The sequence below is a fragment of the Carassius auratus genome, unplaced genomic scaffold, assembly GCF_003368295.1.
Source record: "Carassius auratus strain Wakin unplaced genomic scaffold, ASM336829v1 scaf_tig00215808, whole genome shotgun sequence".
Taxonomy (NCBI): Eukaryota; Metazoa; Chordata; class Actinopteri; order Cypriniformes; family Cyprinidae; genus Carassius; species Carassius auratus.
Genome location: NW_020528251.1, coordinates 497,814 through 520,882, shown reverse-complemented (window position 1 = coordinate 520,882; position 23,069 = coordinate 497,814). Strand labels below are relative to the sequence as shown.

Here is a 23,069-nt window from a genome sequence, read left to right as displayed (position 1 = left end):
TAAAGTATGTGCTATGGAATATGTGAAATTTTGATACACCTCATGTGGCAGTTGTGACAGCTACATCAGTTAAATAAATATGTCTACTGAGACTTGCAAAAATAGCTCTGTTTTTAGTATACTTTAACCCTACTCAGCTGGAAATGCTAAAGAACATTTGCGATCCGAACCATTATTCCCGTCCAGTGGTTTTAACATTACTTCATTCGGTCAGCTCAAAGACTGCGTTAACCCAAGAACATCAGAAACATGCATATGGGTTTCATTAAATGGACTTATTAAGCTCTGGTCCTAGTTTGTATTCAAAAGCTGGTCTCTCTTTATTATTATTGCTTTTAGTGTGCTATAGATAATGGGTTTCGGCTTCAGCAATTTCCGACCATTTGACAAATGCTTTTCATCTGTTTGTTCCCCACGATGTTCCTGTGGTGTTGCATCCATGAAGATTTTGAGTGTGAATAATTTATGAAAGGCATCTTCTACACTCAGCTTTAGCTCTTTGTCCAGAAATGGTGACAAACAATTCAAGTCTCTTGTTTATTCGCTCTGGCCCTTGTTAGGTTTCATCTGATCCTTCTCTCTTCTTTAGACTTTTTTCTCACGTGCCGTTCCTACATTCCTCATCCTAAATTTCTGTGCCAGCTGTGTTTTAAATTCAGACTGGTGGCAAAAAGGACTACATCTGAATTTTAAATCCCTGGCCAAAGCAGCAGTTTTCCTCCGTGAACCTCTGTGGAATTCAAAATCGGCATGTTGTCTATGTTTTTTTGTGCCTGAGGAGAAGCAGTGCCGGAATTACCTTCCCTGCAGATTGATTTCTGCCAGTCACAATCTGTTTGAGGCGCCCATTCAGGCAGTCCCGGGGCACCTCGATGCATGGCGAGCCACTTTATCTCAGAGTGATTTTGTGAAGTGCTTCACATTGATAAAACTTTCATGTGAAAACTGCTTCCTCAATGGCTATCAGATGCTCGCTGAGTTTGTCAAATGGCACTTGGCTTTGTCTGATTGCACTGAATCTTTATTTATATATATATATATATATATATATATATATATATATATATATATATATATATATATATATATATATATAAAGAGTGTGTCATTTGTGAAAACCTTCAGAATTAAATCATTCCATCAGGACCAGTAGGATTTGATTTGCATTTTACATTCTGGTTTTGAGGATTGGTTGTATTTTTTAAACCTATTAAAATGTGTTGATAGTTCTGTGCTCATATTGGTAGCTGAAAGAATATTAAATTTAATCAATTCGTAATTTGAGGATATATCAGAGTTCTGTCCCTGCTGCTGAATGTGCATGATATGCAAACACGTAGGAGACGGATGTATTGTTTTATCTGATTTAGCTAAGCCACTAGGTGAGAGGTTAGCATTATCACTGATGCTGACGCTGTCTTAACAAGATGACTATTGACTTCTTCACACAGGGGTAAAGTGTTTTACCTGCAAGAAAGTGCATTGCAAAAACAGTACAGTGGATATATCTTTTATTTTATGAATTGAAAGTTCAAAAGAACAGTAGTCATTTGAAAATTTCATACTTTGATACAAATGTATTTTCTGTCATATTTGATCAATTTAATGCTTTTTTGCTGAATAAATGAATGCATTTCTTTTGGTACAGATGATCATCCTTCACATGACGTAAACATAAAAGCATTTAGTGCATAGAAAACTCACTGCCAGAGCATATGATTTAACTGGTGTGTTGCTCAATGGCTGTGCAGATTCCTCTCTCACTGATTTATTAAAATACTAAAATATTTAAATTTCTCATCAGTCCTAGCTCATTTAAAAGAGGTCGACAGAGAACGGACACTCAGCTTATTTTGTTAATGCACATTTCATTAATATTTCATAAATGATATCACATCTGCAGTCTTGTTTGGGGATGTTTTAACTTTCCTGTTGTTTGTGAGCAAATCCATTGTGGAAGTTTGAAATACAGCCTGTCCTCCGAACCACAGTTCCTCATTGGTTTCCATACAAGTGGAGAATCTTGCACCTGCTGTGATGGTGGGTGGAAGGGGGAGCTGAGTGGAATGGAATGGGCAATCGCAGCAGGTATGAAATCCCTTCAGGCTTGATTCTCTGGAAAGCGTTTTAGAGCTGATAGGATGAGCAGCATGTGCATGCTTGCACGCTTTAGTAATTTTATTTTCAGCCGCTGCATACTTCAGGATGTGTTATGACTGTTTCGGTTAGCCTCGCTGTTATTCCTCCAGCCCGTGGGGTGCTGAATGTCTCACACAATTTCTCCTTCAGCTACATATTTCAGGTGGGGTGACATTTGTCCCGGGGGACCCATCTCTGTAAATGAGAGATTATGAAATGTCTATGCAGACAAGCGATGCAAAACAAACACAAAACACAAGGAACATTAAAGGATAAGGATTTTTTTTTATATTACAAAGCCTGCCAGGAACAAAACCCTTAAACCAAATTTGCACATTTATGCTGATCAGTGTTCACATGTACTGCTCCATATGGAGATTTGAGTTCAACATAAATGTTATCCTTTGCTTGAAGCTTTTATAATCTGACACTTGATTTGTATTTATTTATTTATAAAGCTTCACGTGTGGTTGAATTGAACTGGACGCTGTTGCCTGACGCTTGTGTAACAGGACAACAAGTCTTTTACATACGGCAGTTTCAGTCTCCAAGTAATTACACCGTTTTTTAGTACTACTTGAAAGCATTTACTTTTGTAAAGCTTGTTTCAGGAACAGAAGTAATCCATTTGGCATGCCTGTTCAATGTAGCATTGGAAAAGTGCACAGTAATCCCCATTTTCTGAATCAACAGGCCAAACATAAACATTTCCCTTGAATACTCCTTGTGTCCAATATCTTTTTAACCTAATGTTATTAAATTACACTTTCCTTGATGGATGGTCTCTTTTGGTCAAAGAAATTGAATGATTTGTATTCTGATGCAGATGGTCTATGTTGCAAGGCAGATGTAGATTTGTAAATTGCACTGGTGTTAAAACTGGTTGCACCCTGTGTAGAGCATGTGGTTGTTAATGTGAAAGATGGCATTAGCTCACCGCCCCTGCTGTACTGTGTAATGCAGTCTGTGCCACAAGAAACCTTAACCAGGTGCCTTTTACGATATAGTGCATTACATGAATCTAATATCTGCCAGAGAGGATTGTCTCCACACATTATCTATCAAATGAAAATATTCTGAAAGTCATGTTAGCCCCAAGTCAATTAACCTCACTGGGTCTGGTCTTAATTAATACTGGGGAAAAGTGAAATGCCAAGGTCACTGATTATACAAGCTTGATATTACTTTAAATGAGTTCATTTCAAATGTTTCTATGTTTCTGATCATCAGTGATGGGAATAACGGCGTTATAAATAACGGCGTTACTAACGGCATTACTTTTTTCCAGTAACGAGTAATCTAATTGATTACTCTTCTCATCTTAATAACGCCGTTACCGTTACTGCCAAAAAATGCGGCGCGTTACTATAACTGATGATGAAGCTGTTTTTTTTTTTTTTCATCAGACCAACTAGATCTCTGAGCGAGAGGCAAATACTTTTTTTTACTGTTCTTCCTTGGTTAGTGGGCAGAGCACGAGACAAGCGCATAAATGCTGACGATTGGCTGAGGTAGAGTAAAATTTCAGTGTAAGCCAATCAGAGGTAGAGTTGGGCGGGTTTTCGAAAGCACGCATAGTAGTGATGGGAATTCGGCTCTTTTGACTCAGCTCACTGAAAAGAGCCGGCTCTTTGGCTCACAAACGGCTCTTTAAATGACTTTGACTATAATATTTCAATTTTTATTACATAATTATTTAATTTCTATAGGCTAAATTTGAAAAATAGAGTTGGCTCTTCAGATATGCGAGCCAGCTCCCGAAGTTCAACTAAAAAAGCCGGCTCTTAGAGTCGGCTCATTCGCGAATCGCGAACGACTCATCAAAAGCTCATTCGCGAACGAGTCGATCCATCATCACTAACGCTCATTCGCGAACGACCCATCATCGGACAGGACAGGACACAAAACGAACAACACAAGCCAGTCAGTCAACGAGAGACCGGTATGGCGACGAGCCCAAATAATCCAAAAGTAGCCTTCTCTAAATGGAAGTATATACATTACTTTTTCCTTCAAGAAATTAAAGAAACAATAAAAGGAAATATCAAAAGTTCCCAAAAATCTATCGTGTTATTTGCATTGATCCACTATATAAACATAATATCTACATACATGCCATTTGATTGGAGGCTAGTCTCACTTTGTCCCACAGCAACTTTTTTTTTTAGATGTGTGTACAATGTTTCATGTTTCTGTTAATAATGTATTGTATTAAGTGTCCATTTCATTATAATATTCAGATTTATCATAAATAATTGAACATGCACATGTATTTTAAGTTCCTTTAAAGAGGGGTAGAGGTGGGGTCACGTTTGAGCATTTAAAATGTAATTTTACTTGAAAGTAACGCAATAGTTACTTTCTTAAGTAACTAGTTACTTTAAAAATTTGTAACTGAGTTACTAATTTAGTTACTTTTTGGAAGAAGTAACTAGTAACTGTAACTAATTACTTTTTAAAAGTAACTTGCCCAACACTGCTGATCATATAGATTTTCAGACTGGGTTATGTAATCCCACTGTACTTGACCTTTTGTCCAATAATCTAATGTCTCAGAGGAAATGAAATCAATTCCAGGCTTACCTTGATGCGGTCTGAAGATAAACATTAAAGCGGCAGGACTTATTCACAAGGGCCCCTCAAGTCTGCTATTTATGTAAAGTAAAATGCTTGCCATCCTAATCAGAGTTGTTGAGGTCATTAGTTGAAATATTAGTTAAATGTGAAAAAGTATGTATATATATTTAATTATATATCATAAAAATGTGAATAGATAGATAGATAATCATTGTTTAAATAAATGAAATAAGCAAATAAGCATAAGTCATTTATTTGTGTGTGTGTATTTGTGTGTATGAATATAATAAAAAAATAATAATAATAATGTAATTTTACTGACAAAGTGGTTCTTATATTTCTAGATTTAAATTTTTAGTGCCATAATTTCAGTCATGACATTTAATGACTTGCATGCTATTTGCCGCACTGTTTTTGCATTCAAAGCAGATTTATTTTCTAATGGAATTTAGCATGAGTAATTTACAGTGACAAGTGGGAGGACAAAAGATAAATTTGCTCTCATTTTAAATCAAGAATTAGGACAGATGGTTTGCTCATTCTCTGACTAAAGTTGTTTTAATGTTTATGCACAACAGTTTGTAAATCAGAGCTGCATCCTACAGTTGATTTCATAACTAGAAAGATAAAATAAGGAGACCAGTGTCAGCACAACCTCCACCCACATGTGTGTGCTGCTCTGTCTGCTCTATGTCATTATATTGGATTGACAGCAACAAGCTTGATACTGTGATTCACACACAGGCTTAGAGGTCTCCTATTGATTTAACTGATCAGCCCTCACTTTCTGCACTGAGTCTGTGTTGGTGCAGAGTTCCTACTCTGTGGTAAAAGCGACAGGATGTGTTTAATATCTTATTTTAATTAAACCCTATGGCTATAGAAACTCTTCAGGCTGCTTTGTTCTGGGGAATTTCATTCCCAGAATTCAAACCTAAAAAAACGTGCTTAAAAGAATATGCCAGGGCCAGTGTGGGATGATGATCAGACATTTTGATATTTGCATTATCACCATGACCAGCATGACGGCCCGGATCTTGAAATTTTCTGATGGTTCCTCAGAGGCCATGACATTTTCGAGAAGACTAGTTTCCTTTTGGTTTTCTTGCCTTTCAAAGAAAGGCCACCCTTGAACATTGCAAATGACACTTCAGTAAATTTTTCCCTCCCACTGCAGTCTCCTCAAAAGGTGTTTCTGGAAGGCGAGTTGATCATGCAATAAATAAGGCGTAAAATTGTATAAATCATGTACCATGCTAGCATTTTTGGTGGCCCCAAGATTGATCACTTTTGGGGACAGGGAGGCTGCACTGAATCAGTTTTACATGAACCAGAACTGAAGGGAGGGGGATCATCACAAATATCCTGCAAGATACACACAAAGTAATTGACATTTATTATTAGCAACCAGCTCTGACAAGAGCAATAAGTGGTCTTCACATTGATATATTCAACAATGGCTGCTTTTGATAAATGAGAAAATGTGGGACAAAAAGGTTCAGGTGTAGATGTAGAACTTCTTGGGGCACTGTTATACAGAGTGACATTTATATTTGTAGCTTATGGTCTCAGGTTAGCAGAAGCACGAAGATGACTAATTTCTAAGGTAGGGTGAGGAAATCAAGTTCTAGACCAGCAGAGCTGCTCAGGTTTTTTTTTTTTTTTTTGCTGTGCCCTCAGGGTCTGATTAGAATGCTGAGCCATACAAAGTCTGCAGACAGAGGGGAGCAAGGTGACTAAGACCGCTGGCAATGTTACTCGCTCATTCCCATAGTTTCTAGAAGAAATGGAAAGGGTTTTAAAGGTACTGTAAGCTATTTTAGCAGTTTGGCTATTTCCCGCCTGAAATAGACCAAAAAATGAATTGTGTGATGTAAACTTTCTCACAATTCTGAATTTACATCTTGCAATTGCGTGGCTAATTTGTGGGGGGAAAAGAATTGTGCAGAAAAAAAGTCACATTTATCTTTTTTCCATGTATACCTGTATGTGTAGAAATGTGTGAGTTTATATTATTTGTGTGTGTTTGTGTTGGGTGCATAACAGAGTATTTCTGTGCTAAATACACTCCTTTCATTTCATCACAAAGGGTATAATTCCTTGTATGGGCACTTCTCCCGGATGAGCGTGTGCACACATCAACCAGAGCAAGAGCGCACTCATCAATGTGCTTCATCAGCCATAGTACATTTATGTCAATACAGTTTTTGTCCCTGTTTTAATTGTCAGTGTCACAGCTTGCAGACGATTGGTTTTTGAAAAAGCTGTGGGTGGTCGTGACTCTTTATCACTGCCCACACCACACCTCCAGGAGCTTGATTTTTTCAGATAGAAATGGTACAGCTGTGTCCGTCTTTTATAAATCTGATAAAACTAAAGACTCTTCAGAGATATGAAGGTTGCAATACTACTCTATCGGTACTCAAGATTAACACGAGACTGGCAGAAACTGTGTCATATTGGCTTTAAAGACAACCACAGCTGACGCTTAATTAGCTTTGAGCGAAGAGTAGAAAATATTCATGGGTAATTAAATGTTTTGCACTAAAAGTTTTGTTCACATAATAACTGGACCTTAGGGAAAATGTATTAATTCAAATGGAAAACGAATGCTCTGTCAGACAACTTGACTCAGCGACTTCTCTAGAAGTGACACTGTGAGGTGAATATCCCTGCTCAAGTGCCATTCAGTGTGCCTGAATGGAAATGTTTTTCTCTTTTTGAGGCTTGGTTACGTTGAGTTTCATCCAGAATGATTTTAGTTTGAGTCTATAGACATTCTAGTGAACACTGACTTCACCAGGCGGCAATTTTTTTTAGATATGCCTCGCAGTATTATGTGAGTAATAAAGCCTCCGGACACCCTCTCCCTTGTCTCCGTACAATGAGGGCTGTAATTGCATCTGCTTAAAGAGTGAGGAAATCAATTAGACATCACAGCGGTGCTAAGGGGGTAGTGCTGACATGCACTGTCAGTGTCAACACTATCGCATTCCCCCTCCATGCCTCGCGCCGCCATGTGTTACACATCCCTCACTGTCTGTGTTAAATGGCAGTGTCCGTGGGGCTTCGAGCCAGTGATTGGTGGGAGGGAGCCACAACAAAGAGACCAAAACACAGTCCTGATCCACAGAGTTATGACAACATGTCCTCCCTATAGGGCCTGGTGAGGTTATAATGAGAGCAGAAGGCCAGTAGGGGGCAGGGGAGAGAGAGGGAATGTGATGTCAAAGAGGACAGAATACGCAAAGAGAATTAAGGCTGCAGCACCGGGCTACTCCCCCAGTTTCACTCACAGCTGCAGGTCCACATTAGCTTTAGCTGCATTGCAGCCTTTTCCAGGTACGGATGAGTTATGCTCCTTGTGCAAAAGGTGCAGGGATTTTTTAAGTGCTACCAACCATAGAAAACGGTCTTTGAAATAAATAGAGAACAATATTGTGTCAATGATAAATACAGAATTTTTACGGTGTTGCAACTATTGTTACTACTCAGAAATACTGTTAAGGCATTTGTTTGGCTCTATCTATTGTGATCTATCTGTTCATGCATCTGTCTATCAGTTGTTCTGTCTGTCTGTCTGTCTGTCTGTCTGTCTGTCTATCTATCTATCTATCTATCTATCTATCTCTCTGTCTGTCATTCTGTCATTCTATCTATTAATCTATCTATATATTGTTCTATCATTATATTGTTATCTGTTATTCTATTTATCATTCTTTCCATATACAGTATATATAGTTCTATCATTGTCTATCATTCTGTCCGTCTATCTATCTAGCTGTCTTTTTGAAATTCCAGTGAATTTTATTTATTGAAATTATATTTAACTGCATTATATTCAATTTCAAATTGCAACCCTGCATCCTGATTTTCTCTGTGCAGGAATTGATTGAAAATTGAAAGACATTCTCATTTCAATTCTGAATGACGCACATCCCTGATGTTACATTTTCTATTTTGAGCTTCTATTTTGAATTCTGGTCGGTCTTCTCTTGCACATCTATTTGCATATTGAGTTGCAATTGTTCAATCTTTTCTAGGCTGTCGTGAGTTGATTTTTCCTCAGCTGACCAAAAACAAGACCACTGAGTGTCATGACAATAGCATCTACTGCAGCGTTTCATTTACAGAGACCCGAAGCCCTTAAAGAGTTTCTTTAAATTATAACACAATCCTATGCTGCCATGCAAGCGATGGCATTTGCTCCAGGAAATGCAAATCTAGTTTAACTGCATCAAACTTAATTTCCTTTTCCTATGAACTCTGTCCTAATGCAGTGCTTGCAATAGTCACATGTCATGCACTCCAGCCCTTTCAACTCATTGATCTTTTCGCATGCATCGTTTGCTGTGAGTACAAGTGAGCGGTAATGGGGCTATTTATTCACGTGCCTAAAGCAATACTTTTTCATTGGTAATCATTAGATCAGCATTGCAATGGAGGACATGAGCACTCTCATTTCTCTAAATCATTTCTCACAAACCCCCTTGAACACGCACATTCCATTCATGCCCTGTTCGCCGCCGCCGCTTGCAAAACAATCTCATCGCTTCATAATCAAAATCACATTATTCAAATATTGGAATGACGCAGCGGCCACAGGGCAAACAAGAAATCAAACAGATTTTGAACCATAAATGAGTTTTATTCATGCGCGCACTGCCCGCGAGTCAAAGTATTAAAAGTTTTGAAAGCCCATCCTTTTCAATCCATTCACTCCTTGTCTAAAAAAAAAACTTTCCATGGTGTTAAGAACGAACCAAATGAGACCTGCTTGTTTAAGTGTCTGTTAGAAAAAGGTAATTACTCGAGCAGTGACAGTAATAGCCATCTCTTCTTGCTTAGACCTGACAGTGAGAGGATAATTCCAGTGAGTGTGTCTATAAATCTCCCTGTCCAGCATAGTGTCATTATACTGTATCAGTCACCTGCATCTCATCTCTGGCTAAAGCCCGGCCATCGTCTGATTATATTTAAGTGTGGCCCCTGACAGAAAAATCCTGTCTACATTTTAGCATTTTGATATGGATTCACTTTTGATTTAATGGCTTGGCCCCTTCAAAGTCAATCTAGCCAAAAAGTTCAACGTACAGAAAACATTTCTTTCTTGTCACTCCTTTCAAAACCTCCCAGGCAAGTCTTATCGTAATCCCCATCAGGGCCCTCAGCATCTCAGCACCACGGCTGGAGAAATTGTACCGCTGTGTGAGGGTATTAGGCCTCTATCTAGAACGCTGGTGAAAGTGGGAAACATAGCACTGGAGTTGAACGTGGGATAGGATTGTTCTATTGGTTGAGCTTAGGGCGAGGTATGGATTGTTATCTTGCTGTCAGACTCCCAGTTCTTATCTCAGTTAACAGCCTGGCTTCATTTACACTGGATTTATCTGTGTTTGAGCTGAAGTTGCCTTGCTAGGACATAGGGGCTACATTTGATGCGTCAATGGATCTGTGATGTTGTTTGCATGTGATATGGATAAGCTCCCTGGTGAAAAGATCAGCAGAAATGATCAGCAGCGGACGTTGTTTTGTGGTTGCTGGTGTGTTGTGCCCCTACTGTACTATTGCCTAGCCAACTGTTTGACTTCTTGCATAATGTATGGGTCTCAAAGCTCATTTTGGCCATGAATTACTCGCATAGACAGATGAAATGAAAATTGATCAGCTGCAGTTCATTTAGCCCCTTTTAGGTACCAATATCTGAGATGATTGTGACAACAAGAATGGATTTTCATGGAAAAAGGCAAAACTGGCTAAAGAGAATAGAAAAAAATACTGCGATATATTGCGAAAACTGTTGTTCTGCGTTTTTTTTTTTTTTTGAAAACTATTTGCAATGATTTTTTGCAAATAAAATCATTTATTTGAAATCTTTTGTAAAATGTACAGTTGATAGAGAAGGATTTGTCCTAAGTACAGTAAATAAAAGATTTGCAAGTAAACTTTGAGGCCACTAATCTAGTGAACTTTGCCAGTTCCCTGAAGTTGCGTCAGGTTTGGAACCGACAGTTTTCTGCTAGCGCTTGCCAGATTGTATGCAATGTGGGCATTCTATTCTTGCCAGGTCTCTAACTAAGGCCTCGTTTACACTAGTGGGTTTTCGTGTGAAAATTAAATGAAAATAATTCTCATCTACACTTGCGTTTTCACTGCTTTTCAGAAACGTTCTCCGTCCACACTACACAACCAAAAATGCATGTCGCCTGACCATTCATGCAGGTACAACAATCGAGCATGATGTTATTGTTTACAAGGTCATCTAGGATACACAGAGTGAATGTGGGCAGCCACGCCATTGTTTTCAAAAGTCTCAGTTTTGGTTTGTTTACACTGAAACGCAACCCCAGAGGTTTCAAACTAAAACGGGGTCTGCAGCGTTTTTGAGGGTCAAAAACACCGGGGTAGTATAAACTACAGGCGTAACTATGGCAAAAGTTATGCGATTTAAAATGAAAATGCATTAGTGTAAATGTAGCCCAACTTAACTAGCACGACTTTGTTAGATCATGTACAGTAGGTTTCATCAACTGGTAATGCTGGTGAACATCTTTGTTATAATAGTAACCCATTTAGACCAGCACTAGCCTAGAGCAGGAAAATTGATATACATTTGACTGTAGTGCAAAGATCATTGTTCTTAATGTTCTCAAATTCCATTTATTATACAAGTTAATATGTTTCTCTTTTTGTTGCCTAGGAGATTAACTTGTTTATTTCCATGGTGATGTGGAGTGTTAACGGTTATAGCAGCAGTGGTTTAATGGGAAACAGCATGTTTCTTTCCCTGTGAGGCTGTGCACGTGGTGTGCTGGGAGGTGTACGCTTGACTGGGCTTTGGGCCTAATTATTTGCACCTTAAATTTCAGACATTGTTCTTTTATAATTTACACATCTTTGTAAGTTTCACATGAGTTCTTCAGAGACCAGATCTTGCCCTGTTGCTGCCTATTAATAATGATGGATGTTTGACTGATAAGTAGCAGGAGAGGGGGTCTGTTCAGGCTCTCGGGCTCCGTCATTGTTCTGTATTTGTTATTTTAGGAGTCAGCGGATTCATTCAGCCCAATAAGAGATGAAGAATGAGGGGCTCACTTCCGTCTGCCACCCCTGGCGCTGCTCTGCGTCAATGCCTCTCTGTCCCTCACAGTGCTTGGGACACCAAACCAAAGCCCAATTGCAGCGTTCTGCCAGTCACACACATACATACACACTCACACACACAAACATGAAATATGCTCTCTCATCTGCCCAGTTATGACATTTACACACTCTCACACAATGCAATAGTCTTATTATTAGGAGGTTGTGTGTGTGTGTGTGTGTGTGTGTGTGTGTGTGTGTGTGTGTGTGTGTGTGTGTGTGTGTATGTATATATATATATATATATATAATTATTTCTCCTTTTGAAAATTGTTACACTTTAGAACCATTTAAATTTAGATGAGGATGTTAAACAATGGTGGGGGAAAAAATAACAGCAACAAAATATTTTCTATGTCAACTACCCATCAGTATGTATAAATGGTCTTTGTTCATTCATCTTCCAAAAACAACCGATCTTCATAATCTGGATACCCACCCTTTAGGAAAGAGTGAGGAAAGTACATGAGCTCAGCCTGTTCTTCCTCAGCAAGCTCAAGTTCTACTCCGGAAATGATATTGCTCTTTCCTGTAGTTTTAGACACCCTGATAGCACACACAGATAGTACACACATTCAGTGTTGTCAAAAGTCTGTGGGAAGAGCCCTTGACCTCACACATGCCTGTGTTCTCTCTGTACTCAGTCCTCTCATGCCCCCTCACACACATTGACACATGTGAGGAAAGAGAGTTGGCAGTTGAAGGATTTTCACACAGCACCCTGATAAGAGCCTTATAAAAAGTTGGCTGTGCTTACTGAACTCTCTTGTTCTCTTTGAGAGCAAAACAGCAAATAGTTCACCTGGCATGAATCAATATTCAATTAACCAGACCAGCCTCTTGTTGTGGCCGTTTATCAATAGCTTGTTTTAAGTGCACTTGCTTAATCACATGCTATTTACAGCTGCAACCAAATAAACCAAAGTATAATAACTATTTAGAAAGTTTTTCGATAGAGAAGCAGACACCCCTCAAGAGGAAAGCGCCTGGGTCCTCTCAGTGGATGTGCCAGCGATGAATAAATCACCTGATGCCAGGCTATTATCGTTTTTTAATTAGTTAGGTTAGCCTGTCCTTTCAACTTAGCTTTCTGTAATAGTTTACGGTTTTTCAGTTGTAATAAAAAAAAAATGGTTTGGGGTTTTAGGGCTGCCAATGTTAACACATTATTTGAGCAAATCATACTTTTTTAACAAACACATTTAAGTTTAGTTTGATTATTATTTAGTGGAAACATTAGACTAATTTGAAAATTAAAATGATTTCATTTTGTTCTGTGTGTTCAGACGATCATACAAACACAGCTATCCTGCAGCATATTTATATAAAATGATGGAGAAAGATCTTTTTAACAGATGTATCTGTTTATTATTGTTTACTTTACAAATCTATATGGACTTTAATTAGAACAGAGATATTTCATTCCTATTGAGAGAAATGGATTATGTGGAACACAGGTGATAATGTGGATGACTTAAAGTGTATGACTTTTACATTTTTAAGAAACAAATGTAGCCTACATTTCATTGAACTTCTCCAACATTTTAAGTCATAATTGTTTTGATACATATATACATACACACATACACTAGTGTTAAAAATTTTGGGGGCAGGAAGTTTTTGTTTTTTTTTATCTTTTATGCTCATCAAGGCTGAATTTATTCGATCAAAATATAGTAAAAACAGTACTACAGTGAAATATTATTACAAAATATGAATCAACAAAATATGATTTTTATTTTAAAGCATTTTACAATGTAATTTATTCCTGTGATGGCAAAGATGCTGATTTGATGCACAAGGAACTCCTCTTCTTATCATCAATTTTGAAAACAGTTGCGCTGTCATATAATTTTGTGGAAATGGTAAGATTTTTCAGAATTCTTTAGTGAATAGAAAATTCAAAAGAGGAGTATTTATTTAAAGCTGGATTTTTTTTTAATGCCACTTTTGCTCAACTTAATGCATCCTTGATTCATTAATATATATATAAAAAATCTTCCTTGCCCCAAACCTTAATACATTATGTATTAAGTACATATTTTTCTCCATATCACACCTTAATATAGTTGATAATGAAAGGTTAATAATTGTGTGTTCATGCCAATCAGAGCTGTAATGATGTCATGTTAATTTTTGTTAGCAAGTAAGTTCTGAATATCTTACTGTTTACTCATAATCAGAGATAGTACTTTCCAGCGACTGGATTACCGTCATATAATCATAACCATCATAAATTTGACCCTGAACCACCCTGGTCTTAAGTGTAATTTGTAAAATTGACATTTAAACATCATCTGAATGCTGAATAAATAAGCTTTCCATTGATGTATGGTTTGTTAGGATCGGACAATATTTGGACACACAATAAAACTATTTGAAAATCTGGAATCTGAGGGTGAAAACAAATTTAAAATACTGAGAAAAAGACTTTTGAAGTTGTCCAAATGAAGTTAGCTATGCATATAATACATAATCAAAAATTAAGTTTTGATATATTTTCGGTAGGAAATTTACAAAATATCTTTATGGAACTTGATCTTTAGTTAATATCCTAATGATTTTTGGCAAAAGAATATACCCTAGTGACCTAAGACTGGTCCTGTGGTCCAGGGTCACAAATGATAGCCATCATAAAAAAAAAAACCTGATGTAAAAGTGTGTGGCATGTTTGCGAATCAAACCTCTTAGCATGGGCAGTTCTGAGCTTTTTCTTAAAGAATTTAAGGCAGCATGAAAGCACCCTTGACTGCAGACCTGACTCTGTTTGGCAAGCGCCCTGTGCATATTCTTGGCAAAAGGCAGGTGACAACAGCAAAGCCTGGGATAAAGCCTTGTTGTATAAGCCATGGAACAACTGTTAGCTGTCCAGTTCCTGCCCTTTGTCTTTTCTCACTGACATTCAGCATTGTTCACTCTGGGTCCTTTGTGCGGCCTGGTATGTTCCAGTCAATGAAGGTGACTTTTAATATGACTGAGATGGAAAAGCCACAGAATATGAAACGCACTGGACTAGATTTTCCCTAACATGTTTCTTTTTCTTTCTCTCTCAACCACTCCTTCTCTTTCTCTTTCTAACTTTCTCTCTCTTTTCTTTTGAGTTACTATAGTGGATTTGAAAACAAAGCTCTGCCTCACTGCCTTTTTCAGCTGCATCTCAACATGAATGGTGTTAGCACAGCAGATGTGGCGCTCTTTCCAGCTCATTTCTGATTGAAATGAATCCGTTTGGAACCTACTGAAAAACTTTTTGCGACTTTCGCTGTTTTAGCGTTACATTTGAGCTATCTCTCAATCATGAGTGAGATGGATGCAAATGAAAATCCTGAGACAGTAAACACTTAGTTTGTTGTCATAAACTGTCAAATTTTATGCTTGTTTTTAGTGTGGATTCCTCTGTTGTGCCCCATTCATTTCTGGCATCGCTTCCTGTGAATACTAATGAGGATGTTTCTCAGTCAGAGCCGTGAAATGATAGGTGTTCGCTGTTTTTGGTGTGATGGTTCACATTTGCCTCTCTCACTCACACCTCATCAATTTGCTCTAGGAATTGAGTGATTTTGCTTATTTTTAGCCAATGTTTTACTTGGGGAATGTAAAAGGCACTCCAATTAGAGCTGGTGTTGATTATAGTCATAAGCAGGGGTTAAATTCAGCTGGAACAATGTTCTTCCACCCTTGATTCAAACTAGATGATTGGCAGTCAATCCAATTCACTTCAAATGTGCATTTGTCTCTGCACATGCATTTGGTCTTAGATTGGTCTTCGAATCTAAGATCAATTGCTCTAACAGCTGATAAAGGTATTTATCTTGACTGGCTCTTTTTGGTTTAAAATTAAAAACCCATGATATAGATTGATGAGGTCATATCAACACAATAATGAATTGTCCTTGCTATTGCTAATCAAAGGCTGGCATTTTATTGAACTTAAATTATGGTATTTTCCTGTTTTTTGTTTTGTTTTGTTTTGTTACCTTTTACCCCAGGTAATCTATGAATCAATAAAAAATCTTGAATCTTGGATGCAATGCATGCATAAATTTTTTTACATTTTTATTATTATTATTATTATTATTATTATTATTATTCCTTGTAAAACATGAACTGATAGGATGAAGATCATGAATGCAGTGTAGATAATTCACATTAGATGAAAGCAACTGACAAATGCTAAAAAGTTAATTATTTATCATTATTATTATTATGTAACTCCAGTTCATACATGAATTAATATAATGTAGACCTTAAAAGGAATATAATTCACTTAATAAAAGCATTTCTTTTTATTTTATTTTCATTTCTTTTCTTTTTTTTCTTTTCTCATAGTTTTGCCCCAGTTAATGCATGAATTGATTTTCTAAGGATTTTCTAATCTTGCTGATTTTGCAGGGCAAAATACATTGAGTCAAGTCAGACAATTGACAGCCATAATTACTGATGTTAAAACACAGGGAAAATGTGTAACGAACGCCTCACAGATACAAATGGGGTAAATAATGTTTTATGTTTTGATTAAAAGATAGTTAACACTAAACGTCAGTGAAACCCTATAACAATTCATAATTTTTACAATAGTGCTCTCATTATAAAGTAAGCCATATGACAGTATAGTTATTAATGTTCTGCATTTCTGTTTTGAGCTGCATGTGTTGAAGTGAGCATTTGACAGCAAGTTTTTAATCAATGGGATTAAACTCATAATTTCATGTAGAATACGCTTCGTCATTTATACAACATAACATTAATATTAGGATTTATCTGCAAAAAGAGCCCGAATGCAAATGAACATGTCTGCACGGCTCTGAACAAACTCATTTTGTGGACGCGTTCTTCACGCAACAATGTGCAAAAACACAGCAGTCAAACTCTAAAAATACACAGTGTTTATTATAATTTATAATGGTATGTGTTTGACAGTCCCAGTCATAGTTATTAATATTCTGCCTTGTTGTTCGTCCTGCTCGCTTTGCGTGCTAAAGAGAAATTATCACCAAAGTACTACAATGAAGCGCTTGACTCAACCAAACGCATTTTATATCAGTTAAATAACATATCAACAATATATATAAACAAGCTGAAATGTTTTAAAAATCTTTTGAACCCTACCTGATCAAATAAATCTGCAGGTTCTATGTGAAATCAGACATTTGAGCTCCCACATATAGTCAGAATGGCATAATCATAACAGCCCGTGAATATTCGACTGTGAGATTGGTAATCAAATCAGGCTCCTCGAATCGAAGCATCGAATCGTCGACTATTCGTGGTCACCCCTAGAACTGATATAATGTAACTGGATAATCTGCCAAATGCATAAATAAATAAAAAAATATCAACAGATCTAATGATTCCCCCACTTCTCTTTCAAAAGGCTAAATATTTGGCATAAATGAAGGGGCATTTAATGTTATGGATGACCTCAAGGTTAATCAAAAAGTAATATACCAGCATCTCACTGAAAAGCATCGGAGCTTCTTTTATTCCCATGCCTAAAGGACATAAGACTGTTCAATCTGTTGCGTAAGACTTCTGGGAAAGGATAAACCATTTTGGGTCTGCTTCTGAAGACCAGAGGGCTTTTGAAAATCAGCCCCAAACTTTTGACCCTGCGAGGAGATTGATTGCTTTCAGTGTAATTCTCTTCACTTCCTGCGTGCAGGGGGCCGGAATAATAGTTGTCCCTCGTGTCCAGTGCAGGGGTCTGCCCAGTTCCTCTCCCTCTGAGTTGAGTCGACCCACCCCCATCCACAACCTCATGAGTGGGGGAGCGTTTCCCAGGGACAAAAGAATGAACATGTAATGAAAAGAAAGGGAAAGGGGTAGGAGCGTACTCATCAGAGTAAATAGATCTATCCAACCTGACAAGTGTTTGTCAAGGGATCAAGGAAGTGCTAAAAAGTCTTATTTATTTTCCACCTCTTCCATGTAAGTGCAGTTACTTTCTTATTACAAACTGCTCAGATCGGGGAAGCTCTCCAAGGCAAAGCCTGCAGTTCAGAGTTTCAGAAACATCACACTTTAGCTCCCTCCCTCTCTCCCCCAGAAATCTGGCACACATGGTATGTTCCGTTAAAAAGAGAGCATGTCATCTCTCAATGCACTGTGTTCTCTCTGGAAGCAGCTGCTGGGAGCGCGGCTTTTCAGCGGGAACTCTCTCTCACTCCTCTACCTGCTGTTTCGTTTGTCTGTTACGTTCTTTCACACGCTCTCTCTCTCTCTCTCTTATTCTTGCACACGCTCAGCTGTCTTTCAAACACTAAGAGAGGACAGGTAGTGATTAGGTCTTTTCTGCTGGGATAAAGAGGAGGGGAGTCAGACTTGGGATTTTTTTCCTCTTCTCCAGCATGTGTTTCGTATGTATGGTGTAAACTGTGGCAGCCCAGGAGGGATAAAGGGGGACCGGGGACCCGCAGCTTGTTCTACCCCCTGACAGAGCCCTTGACACCATGCAACTCTGTGTGGATTTGCTTCTCAGGGCAAAATCCTGAAAATGATGGAGGACAACAAGCAGCTGGCTCAGCGGATCGATGGGGCCATCCAGTCGGCTAGCCAGGAGGTGACCAACCTGCGCTCTGAGCTCTCTGCCACCAGCCGCAGACTGGCCGAGTTGGGGGCTTGTAACCCTGTTGGCCTGGAGAACAACCAGCAGAACCACCATCACCACCTCCACGGTAAGATGTGTGTCAAGTTTTGCTTCAGTGTTTGGTCTGTGTGCTACAGTTCAACTTGTTACTGTGGAGACCGGAGAACAGTAAATAGTTAATTTTTAAGGGGGTGTGTGGGTGGGAATGAGCTTTTGTTGAGAGAAGAAAGTAAAGAGGGGAGGACAGAGGCAGCTGATCCCGTTCTTCACTGCCATGTCCCGTTTCCTGGGTAGCCAGTGGGACGGCTCTCCAATGCAGCTGTGACATATCAGGCAGAGAGAGGCCAGAGAGAGAGAAGAAAAATGAAAGCTGACATCGGGACCGGTTGTCGTCATAACTTCGCTCTCTGACTGATTCACAGGGAATAACATGAAACATGTGGATCAGTTCTGATACTGAAACTTAGTTAAAGGTAAAGTTTGACTTTTTTATGATGTTAATACAACTTTTTATCCTATCTTCTAGCATTTAGATGACTATTAAGACAGACTTTTTTGTAGAGTGTTGTATCCAAAAAGTGTCTTTTGTGAGCATCTTGACAAGCCCAACACCGCAGTATTGACCTAACCAATGGCATGAGGTGATATTTTCTGTATGTCGACCAATGGCAGACAGGATAGTGTTTAACACTATTATTTTTTGCAATTTTGATGCCACAGAAAAATCACATTCAATCTGATGATAACTGCAATTTTAAACTGCAATGTTTAACATAGTTTAACATTGTTAGTTCATGATACTTAATTATTAAACAGTATTTGGTTACACTTTATTTTGTGTCCTTATTACAGTGTAATTATACATTTATGTACTGAGTAATATTAATTAACTACATGTACTTACTATATGATTAGGGTCAGGATTAGTGTTTAGTTTAGGGTTACTCGCATGTAATAATGCATAATTAATTTTTATTATAATATTAAGTACATTTATTCTCACTCAGCTGCCATTAGAAGTCCTGGTTGCTATAGAAACGTACGCATGAGAGACGTACGCATCAGCACTAAGTGTTTTAATGACATTTGAGCGAAAGAAACAACATTTATGAGACCATTATTGTCAGATTTCATTGGTGATTTTAAATATAAAATTGAATCTTAAGTATAGTGAACAGTTTCAGATAATTTGTTGTTTCCACATTCAAAGAGATGCACTTGCATCCTTGTGAGGTGTTTCAAAGATGGCCACTGAATGGAATGAGTGCCTTAAAGAGACTGTGATATTATCTTAGTTTTAGTAAATGTTTAACATGTCAAGTTACATAATACAAATACATGTACATGATCATTTTAAAAATGCTTTTGAAAGAAGTCTCTTATGCTCACCAAGGCTGCATTTGATCAAGAATACATTAAAAAGGTAATATTCTGAAATATTATTACAATTAAAAGTAACTATTCAAATGTATTTTATTCAACTATTCAAATGTAATATATTGCTGTGATAGCAAAGCATCATTCCAGTCACATGATCCATCAATAATCATTCTACAGTACTTTGGTGCTAAAGAAACTGTTGACAACAGTTTTGCTGTTTAATATTTTTGTGGAAACAAATAGGAAGCTTAGGGGAACCGCATTTATTTGAAATCGAAATCTTCTTTAACATTTTAAATTACTTTACTGACAGTTTTGATCAATTAAATGCATAATTTCAATGCATTCTTTCAGCCTTTTCATGAAAACTGAATTTATAATGAGCAAAAGTGTATTTATAACATTCACCTAGATTAACAGTTGTTCATGTTGAATAATTGTTGTTTAATGTTAATGTTATCAATTGCATTAACTGATTAAACCCTATTGTAAAGTGTTACCAAAGCTACCCTACATGCTCATATATCATTGTGCATTGTGACTCATCTTCTTTTGCTCGCCCTCTCAACTTTCACTTCATGTTCTCTCCGAAATGGAAGTTAGGTGTGGTGAGAGCTGTCCGGTTCAGTTGTACAGATTTCATAGCCCAAGGCAGTTTTTTATTCAGGCTAAAGGTCATGTTAAGCAGTTTGAACAGTGTCTGGGTGTGCAGGACGTGGACTAATATATTGATAATTTGTCAGGTTGATGATGTTACTGGGGTTACAACATGCAGGGCAGCCCAGTGGTGGGCGGCCCTCCCCCTGGTTGTCTTCTGCAGACTGAGATGCTTTCAGATGGATAGAGCGAGATGAAGATGAACGAGAGTGAGAGTGAACTGTGTTTGAACAGGTGTCATTAGCAGGACCAGCACAGCTCTGTCCTCTCTATCTCTTTTCACCTAAGTTTAAGGCATCTCACTGCAGTGAACCCACATTCCTCTTTACAAGCACACTGATGTAATGCTTTTCCCTCTCTCTTGCCACCACAACCCCCCCCCCACCCTGCCCAGAGCCTCTATCTCTCTCTCTCTCTCTCTCAGTCAGGTGACTGTTTACATGGGAGAGCCAGAGGCTGAAAAGGCAGAATGTAATCAGATACACATTCCTCTGTCCTGCTGTATATGGGAGTTGCTCTCATAGTTTACCACACAAATCCGCCCGCCTCCTGATTCAAAAAACAGCATTCCTCTAATCAGGGTTTCGAGTTCATTTGTGTTCTGCTCACATCCTTCTGTTGTTATCAAGCCAAGGGCTAAGGCCATGAAAAGTCATGTTTGGTATAGGGCTGGATTTGGATTGGGTACAATTTCATTTCGCAATGGTTTCTTTATTTATTAATTTTTTGTTGCAAAAATGTATTTTTTCCACTATTCTGACCTTTTACGAGCCGCACAACCATTTACTGCCACTAATAACTTCTTTCACTTGGTTACAGACACGCAAAATGTTTACCCCGTGTTGCCGGCGAACACACTCTGAATATAAACTTGAAAGCGAGCAGGGGTTTAATGAGCTATGACAGCCTAATGGAGAGATGTGGCATCCTCCAGTTGTTCTCTGGCTCTGCTCCATCTTCAGATGACAAGTGAAGTTTATGTGATGACAGGATCTGAAGGAGAAGACTAGATTGATCTGTAGAATATGAAGGTTTGCCACCAAAGTGGTGTGGGTGTAGTATTATTATGTGAGCATGTATTAATATAATAGCAGTATTGTATGATTTCAGAATTTGTAAGTACTCTAAGCCTCGGCTGAGGCACTCTGCATGAGAACTACTGTTCTAGATGGTTATGGCCAAACTGGATACAGCCCCCCCCCCCAGCACCCACTTGTTTTGATCATCAAGTTGGATTATTTACAAAGATAATATCTTACTTCTCCTCAACAAGCAGCACAATTTGCAGTATAATTTGCATAATTGGTTATGCTGCAAAATGTGATACTTAGATTTGTTTAAATCCCTAACCCGCAGTATGAATGTTTGTTATAATGATACTTGTCTTTTACTTTAGCAAGCACCACTAACATGGAAAAAATTTTATCAATACAGTGCTTCTTTTTTTTTTTTTAGCAGAGAGGATGTGATTTGGCTTATCAGATTGAGATTGAAATTCAGACTTGTGTGTAACTAATTATCTTAAGAACAGATAGCATCAGATGATATTTAAAAGGAATTACATATGTGAACGTGTAGTTGCACACATAACCGAAAAATGTATTATCACCCATAAAAACATTAGAGCAAGAATTTCCTTTGATGTTACATTTCTTCAGACATGTTGTTTTTGCATTTTCTGTATAATTTTTATTATTGTTATTTTTTTATTTAATATTTATTTTTCAACAAATTATCATAGCCTTACAATTTAGACAAAACTGAAAATCTTCAGAATGTCTGGTTTCAGCAGAACTTCATTTACGATAATCTAGTCTTGATTTTAAGCTTCAGTAAGAGCAAAAAGAAGAAAAGAATGTGTGACCTTTTATACAGGGAGTTCACATGCTCAGCGTTCTTATGGATGTTGTAACTTTTTTTTTGTTTTAGTTTTTTTTATTCCTAAAACATTCAGCCACTACAGTTATGTTAACTGCCAGTTTAAATTCTCAAGCACTCGAGTTGATTGTAATCAGGCAAGAAAATTTTTATTGTTTAGCAGCCAAAAAAATTAAAAATCTGAATGTGATTCCAACAGTATTGTTTCCCTTTGCTGGGATCATTATATCTGAGGTGTGGTCTTAGATCAATTATTAAAACTGAATGGTTATACAGTAGTGGCTATAAAACTACTCCAGCCAACCTCTGTTCTGATTCTGTTTTTTGCCATTGCCATCTGCATGCTATAAATATTTTCTTCCTAGTCAAGGGTAAATAGGTAATTTAGCATTTTCATAGAATTTTCAAACAATTTGATTCATAAATGAATGGACTAAATTACCATAATCAGACACACATGAAGTCTCAGGAGGGAAAAATAAATGTACACACAATATATATTTGCTGATCTTTTAAAATGGAAACAGTTCTCTAAAAATCAATACTGGTAAAACATAATTTATTATTCACAATTCCATCTAGTTGGTGCTTAGGTGTCAAATCTACATTTAAAAAAGAGGTATCACGCCACAAAGTTCAAATCAAACAAATTATGCCTCTAAATGCAAGTGACAGTATGTGAAAAGTATGATAATGAAAAGTGGGTCTA

At 37.7% G+C, this 23,069-nt stretch overlaps 1 protein-coding gene across 6 annotated transcripts in view; it reads left to right on the top strand.

Moving 5' to 3' along the window:
- LOC113095937 (kazrin) overlaps positions 1 to 23,069 on the top strand; it is a 130,148-nt gene that overhangs the window by 38,792 nt on the left and 68,287 nt on the right. For 4 of the 6 annotated variants that reach the window (XR_003288426.1, XM_026261284.1, XM_026261288.1 and 1 more), the window contains exon 3: positions 18,338 to 18,533. Coding sequence is in view for 4 of the 6 variants with exons in the window: in XM_026261284.1 (XP_026117069.1) it covers positions 18,338 to 18,533 (196 nt within the window). In the remaining 2 variants the exon portion in view is untranslated. Of the gene's footprint in view, positions 1 to 17,955; positions 18,534 to 18,694; positions 18,919 to 23,069 lie in introns of those variants that run through there. The other 2 variants (XM_026261285.1, XM_026261286.1) reach the window with 2 other exon arrangements.